The 7,500-nt window shown below is 40.0% G+C and overlaps 1 protein-coding gene across 1 annotated transcript in view; it reads left to right on the top strand.

Annotated features, from left to right (window-relative positions):
* The window catches only part of LOC138049587 (deleted in malignant brain tumors 1 protein-like), a 69,661-nt gene that overhangs the window by 44,882 nt on the left and 17,279 nt on the right, over positions 1-7,500 (top strand). Inside the window, exons 11-12 of the mRNA XM_068895948.1 lie at positions 5,194-5,217; positions 5,388-5,708. Coding sequence (XP_068752049.1) covers positions 5,194-5,217; positions 5,388-5,708 — 345 coding nt within the window. The remainder of the gene's footprint in view (positions 1-5,193; positions 5,218-5,387; positions 5,709-7,500) is intronic.

Genomic DNA, 7,500 nt, shown 5'->3' with positions numbered 1-7,500 from the left:
GGTCGTATACGATTCGTATACGCCACGTGTGGACGTATCCGCATAAAAAAATTTGCGGATACAAAAATCTCCGGATACGAGTGGACGGGGCCTTAAGTAGCATTTTTCAATCTTATCAATTAATATTCACGAACACATTTTGACCAGAAAAAAAATCGTGGCAATTAACGTCCAAGTAATCGATGTTTGACTGTGCATATATATGTATGACTTTAATAGGAACATTATTGCTTCATCATTGCGTTATCAACACAAACTGGTATGCAAAGAAACAAATAACAGGAATAGTCTAGGTTGTGATTCAATTTCGTTTAAATTTTTATCTAACTTTATCAGGGATAATGCTCAGTTTTTCTGTCATGCAATGGTCTTTTAGTTTTTAAGATATAAAAATCACTGCAGTCTCAACAGGCAGCTCTACATAAAACCTTAGTTTGGGCACGGTTTTAAGTCTGTCCTTGTAAGGAAAGAAAGATTTAATGCGACAAGTGCTTTGAAAAATTATTCTAAGGAAAAATTAATAGTCTGAGTAAATTACTCTACTCTAATTACTCAAAAAAAAAATTACCCAGTTTGTCACCGGTGTTTGTGTATTATTCCTGATAAAACTGAAAGTATTTACGACATTTTTTACTTGACTGTTTTATGTTGGGTATCCAAACAATGTGTCCCCGATTTTGAAAAAAAAAAATGGGAGGCTTAAACTCCTCAAACAATCACAGTTTCAGTAATTACTGTGCAACTCAAATATATGTTAACTGGATCAGTGCAATTATCACCTAACTAGATCGACAGAAGTAATGAACAATAAACAAGAGTTCTAGCAGGAGATTTATTAGTCCTCGTTGAGCGATTCACATCCACGACCTACATACAGTATATTTGAAACTTTCAAGGAGTCTCGGGAGAGCAATTAAATCAAAACTTGATATTTTTCTGCGCCAACATCATGCAGCTGTTCAGTTGGGTTTCAGGCACAAAATTCCATACTTTCGTATGTCATCCATCTGATCTTCCACGATTGGGACTCACGATAAGAAGGACTGATTTACAATTAACATCGGACTCGGATCGAAGAAAATCGCAATCATATTAATTAAAGGAACAACCATGTAGCAAACAGACTTGCCAAATCCTGTTGCAGGTTTAACAAAACCCATCATTACCGGTAACGACTGCATGAATAGCTTGCAGTTGTTCCGCGTTAGTCACAAAGGAAAAGTGGCATTTCTTAAACGCGAGATCAATTGCCTCCAAAAACTTGGCGTTATAATCTCCTTTCACATTATCCCCATGTATCCAGCGTAAAAGCACTCGGAATAAACTATGCCCAAATAAGGAATCTTTTTCCAAATATGATTTTTCCCCATTTGGGGGAAAAAATGGCGTCATTCCGAGTATGCGCCTGCAAGTAATACAGGACTCTCTCTTTTCCCGCCTGGGTTCCAGGCCCATTTTCAGGGCGGGGTAAGAGGGAGTCCCGGAACAGGACTATATACGCAATATGTGCAAAACGGTTTATTTTATCAGTGGTTAACTTGCAAAATGTCAAACAGCGCATGCTCGCCGTTCCCACGAGGTTTCTCTTGGAAACACCTGCAAAATGGATGTGTTCAGTGTGCAATCTCGACTCCAGCTCTCTTCTCTTGACTGAGGGAGAGAAGAGATCTGGGGAACCCTGAAACAAAGTGTTTTCGTGAAGAACAATCAAAAGCGTCTCTACTTGGTACGTTCATGTTAGCACGAGGAGTGCGCAGGCGCAGTAAGGTTCAGATAGCCAATTTTTGGCTAGAAGAACCCCCACGGTGCGTGTTCTTCCTCGTAGAGTTTCCCAGAGCCTTGGTTCGATCCGAGGCTCTGGTGACAAGAATGGTGTTTTGTGGTAAGCGTTTTAAACATTAATCGCGTTTCATCTTTGACCATCTCCTTTCTTTTTTTTTTTTTTTTTTTAACTATCCTCTGTTATATTGACACAAATGTTTCCATGATGGTGTACATTTTGATGATGAAAACCGGCGGTTATCAAAAGGACATTAAAACCGAGTCTACAATAATTCAGCGCAGTACATATATAACAGAGGATGATCAAAGCTGAAAGGCGATTAATGTTGAAAACACTTACCGCAAAACACATCCATTTTGCAGGTGTTTACAGGAGAAACCTCGTGGGAACGGTGAGCAAGCGCTGTTTGAAAATTTGCAAGTTAATCACTGATAAAATAAACTGCTTTGCACATATTGCGAATATTGCATATTTTACGCAGATTGAGATCGGCGTATATTGCGTATATTGCGTTGCGTATTTTACAACAAGCCTATATAGTCTTGGTCCCAGTAGGGATCTCTGAGGAACCCCAAATCTAAAGCCCTGGTCAAACGGCGCATGATAGTCGATGATAGTTGAAGCTCGCGCTTCTGTTTGACCACCAACTATCATACACTATCATCGACTATCATCAACTATCATTCATTTTGAGCTTGTTCAAATGCTTCAGCTATTTTCCCCGAAAATCGGCGGGCTCGTTTAAAATGGCCGCCAAAAGTTCCTCGCGAGGCTCAGCTGCAGCTTCAGAAATTCGTGTTCACATCCAAGATGATAATCACGACAAAGAGAATATTGAAGACGAAGATAACATAGAGAAGATATCTTCTGAAGAAAGCGTCAACTCTCAAGAATTAGAAGAGACTCCGTAAAAAAAGCGGAAGATAAACCTCCATCGGTCAAGAAGGGCAATGCGGCGAGATGGAGTAATGACCTGATATCACGTCTAATAGACGAATATGAGGCCCGGCCCTATTTTAGTGTTCACATTTTTTTACGCGGAAAGAGCCTGGAGCTACCTGCTCGCGTGACTTTGCTTGCGCGACTGCCGGTGAACTATCATCAACTATCACGAACTTCTTTGGCCGTTTGACCCTGTTTATATGGTCTCGGTTACCCGAGACAGCCCTCCTCCCGAGACAACTTTACCGAGCGTCTACATGAGAATTGCGGGACCGAGACAAAGTTGACCCTACTTAATTTAATATGCATATATTTTTAAGACGCACCTTCAAAAAATACGTATATATCATGATTTGCCTTTCTTTCTTTCTTGTTCGTTTTTATTAAGTATAGTTGCGTTTAGTTCACATTCAGCAAATGGACTGACAATCTTAACGCAGCAGTAATCTGGTAATAAGTAGTTTAAACAAAAGGGAATCGAGAGTTTCCGTTGACAGCGGTGAGAATTTTGGCGGGAAAAAACTTTTCTTTCAAAACTAAATGGTAAAAACATGTATAAGCTCCCAAATTGTTGCTTCTTTGGTTTTTATTTTATGCGTGCGCATTTAAGATTTTGCTGTCTCGTTTCGGGTGGTCGAGGCAAACTGTTTACATGCGAAAAAGTTGTCTCACCTACCAGGGTTACCCTACCTGCCGAGGCGAGACAACTCGCCACCCCGAGACAACTCGGTCTCGCCCACCTCATGTAAAAGTTTGATAGAATTTTAAAAACAAATGAGTGGAAAAATATCTCACCAAGGGTATCTCGGGGGGAGGGTTGTCTCGGGTACCCGAGACCATATAAACAGGGCCTAAGCATTAAGGTTGTTACAGTAGCTAATTACCGGCAGGAAGATAATAACCTCGCTATTTCCACGAAACGCAGTTTACTTCACTGTAAACAACGGGGGACAACTTAACTCGAGCTAGCGACTACTCTTAATACAATCTCAGTACAATTAACTGAATACTTCTCTACGCTTATCTGACCACAAACAAAGTACTGTTCTTCTCTTTGACGAAATCTCCTGAAGACTTCTTTCAAATTATCGCACTCCATGGAAACCAACTGTAGACTTGGCAGCAGAACGTCAGAATCACACACGAACGGGGAAATCCCTTCATTCGTCACTTGTCACACAATATCACTTGGAAATCACAAACAGGTAACGAACTCCCGAATCGCAACCACAACGACCAACTGACAAGAGAGCCGCTTATATAAGTATCCGAAGAGAGTCTAGAAGTTTCCAAAAGTAACTATTTACAGCTATTACAATAGACCCTGTTTCTAAACTTACGAGTCACAGTTCTAGAAAATTCCTGAAACAACATATTGCGTGACATTGACCTTCGCGAACTTTCCAGAATTCCAATCCTTGAAACAAGGTTCTTACACGTGACTTTTTATCGATGTTTTGATAAGCGCGTGAATTATTAATGAGTTTTTGAAATAGTGTAATAGTATCATTCTTTGCCTTTTCAACTTATTCGACTGGTTTAATACATCTTCAGGCGATTCTCAGGTTTTAATTAAGCAATAGACCACACGTTTCTATGGTTTATAGGCTGATAAACCACGCGGGATGTTGGTAGAACACGAGGAGAATTCATAAATCACGAGCCGCCGGCGAGTGATTTACGAATTCTTCGAGTGTTCTTCCAACATCCCAAGTGGTTTATCATGCCTATAAACCATAGAAACCTGTGGTCTACTGCTTTTATATAATAATTCAGAAGACGCGCGATTTTTCCATGAGTTTACTGGCACAATAAAACATAGCTGATTGACCAATCAGAGCGCGCGCATTGATGTGGTTATTATATAAATACGCATAAAAAATGTTTTACTATATTACAATTGGGAAAAAAATGAATCGTTAACTTTCATCTTAACTGTAACGGGAACGGTGACTAACCGTTGAGGCACTGTAACACTGAAATGTTTCGTGCAATCTGTGTCGCGATATCAATACGCCATTGTTGCCTCGACAGCAAAAGCCCTGTAGGAAGAAGAAACGACCGGCTTTTTTTTGCCTGTGTTTAGCACTGAATTTGTTCTTCATGTTTTGTAACTAATATTTTCAATTTTCCATGTATAATACCGCTCGAAGCTCCGTAACATAGTTAGAGAAACAAAATCAGATTTTATGGTAGCAATCAAAGGACTTTGTGCTGGGTAAGATCGGACTGAAAAAGGAGTCGCTTGCAAAGTCCTTTGACTGATACTTCGCAGCTTCTCGAGAATTGATTTTTAGAGAGAGGGAGAGAGACGTTTTTCTGCAAGCTATCAATTCCCGTGCAAAATCAGAAATGTAGGCATTTCATGTCGTTGTTTAGTGAGAACGGCAAGGAGAAAATGTGAATTGTGACTTGAGAATTATTGACACTCACAGAATCACTAACAACGTTGTTTTTTCACTTTGCAGCATCTGTAACTACTGCAGCATCGAGTAAGTGAATGAATACAGAAAATGCTCATCTTTTGAAGCTGCGAGAGATCTTTTTTTCGTAGACTTCTTTCTCTTACCTCAATGGACTCCCACTTTTCTACATTTTGTTAAACTCTACCAATTTTTAACATGAAAGTAAGTTCTGGTTTATGACTTTCATTAACTAACAGATGGAAAGTTGAGATTAGTGGGGGGAACTCGGAGGGGAGAAGGAAGAGTGGAAATATATCACAATGGAGCCTGGGGAACCATTTGTCATGATTACTGGGATGTGAGAGACGCACAAGTTGTATGCCGCGAACTTGAATACCTTTCCGCCCTCTCTGCTCCTCTGATTGCTCGTTTTGGAAGAGGTAGCGGTTACATATGGCTGGACAATGTAGACTGTACGGGTTCTGAGTCTTCTATTAGGAACTGTAGGCATTATTTGGGATGGGGTAAACATAACTGTGGTCATCATGAGGATGCGTCAGTGGTGTGTTCAGTAACATGTAAGTATAAACCTTTATAACAACGACTTCGTCACTTATTTTTCCACCCGTTTTGGTAGTTCCCTTGTTTCGCTTAAGTAGGTTTTGCTCTTTTTGCTTTTTCAAGGTCCCACGGCGACTTCAACAAAAACGTCACCTCAAAATATCACTTTGCTTTATCATAATTCTTTCGCGGTTATTCTATCTCGTTCACGTTTTACAATTTGGGCGAAGGATCGTAAAAATAAATTGATACGAGCAGTTACAAAGTGAAAATAGAGAATGAAAGATTCTCTGTTGCATGCTCGCGTTGTCGTCAAAACCTCAAATCAAATTTAGTAATTTCACGTCGTCCTGAATGCAGAGCACCGCAAGAATCCGTCCTTAAAATCCGTGCTGCACGTGCAGCACGATTATTTATGCTCTTTTAACCAATGCTATCATTGTTTTGAGCCGTTGTTGTTGCCGTCGCCGTCGTAAAATCTTAAGGACGTTCGCGCTAATTGTTTGTGCGCAACGTAACTGCGCAGGTAACGCGACTGTAATATGTCACGCATTACTTCGAGCATTAGTGAAGTTGAGGTTTGAAAACCTTTGCAGAAACCGTGGACGATAAGTCTTGCACAGCGTTGGATAAGAGAAGATCGTGATCAGTCAAAATTGATTAAAAATATTTAGGAAAGTCAAGTAGACTACTGCACGACTGATGTTCGCGTTGTTTTCATCAGTCGTGCACTAGTCTACATGTACTTGACTTTCATAAATATTGTTCAAGCATTAGTTAAAATAACATGGCGACAAAAACGCCGGGGAAAAAATTCCAGGCCGGCAAAAGAATGGCACATTTATTTCCGAATCATCATGAAACGTTAAAGAGAAGTGAGCGGGAGGATGGAAAAGCTCTTTAAAAGGTAGCTGGTGATCGAGTAGTGGCTGAAAGTTTGGAAAACTCGAGGACGAACCGTTGCGTAAATTTAACGGGGCTGTTTCTTTTTTTAATGTTTTTATTAGCCAACGAACTTAAGTTCAAAATGAATGTATGTTTTTGAAGTTCTTATCCTTTACTTTCGTGAAAATAGAGCAGTATTTTCGTCCTTGTCGGCTTGAATAGTGCGGACCTGCGTGGAAAAAGCCAGCGATTAAATTTCACAAAAACCACACTCCAGAAGACGAGCATGACGGCAATGGGGAAATATTATACAAAACACTAACCAAATGAAGATGACGACTGCTTAAAACTTCGTTGCTATGCTCGAGAAAGCTTTGTTTTGGGGTAAAAACCTTTCATCCCTTCAACGATCGATCCTCTCGTGTTCCAGTCCTTCCCCGACAGGTCACGCAAAAACGTGACAAACGAAGTTTTCCAAGAGCTTCGTAAAATCACATCGATTTTACTCCCTTGGATCATCGGTGACCCCTATTTTTTTAATCATGAATCACTTACTCTACTTACTATCTACAAAATATGATAAAATGAAAAAAATCTCACCGTAAGAAGTTATCTTTTTTTTAAATTTTCTTTCCTCGTGCCATCGAATTCCGGTAGTGGTTGCAACGGATAGAGGTTACGAAAACGCTCGTCCAGGATGAACTCTACTGTTTACGACATCCCTAGCGGCATGAAATTATCTTAAAATCCCACCCCTAAAAATCTATGCACGAAAACCTTCACTCTAACAGTTTATTTTTAGGATTTTCTATGGATGAGCAGATGAGGCTACCTTTCGTTATTATGACAGATTTATCGAAATTAAGGCATTTTTCCACTGCCATTTTCTCCGAAACGAAGTCGGTGACCCCCAATTTTTTTTAT

The sequence above is a fragment of the Montipora capricornis genome, chromosome 5, assembly GCF_036669925.1.
Source record: "Montipora capricornis isolate CH-2021 chromosome 5, ASM3666992v2, whole genome shotgun sequence".
NCBI classification, from domain to species: Eukaryota; Metazoa; Cnidaria; class Anthozoa; order Scleractinia; family Acroporidae; genus Montipora; species Montipora capricornis.
Note: the sequence above shows the minus strand (reverse complement) of the source record. Positions and strands in the feature narration are given on the sequence as shown.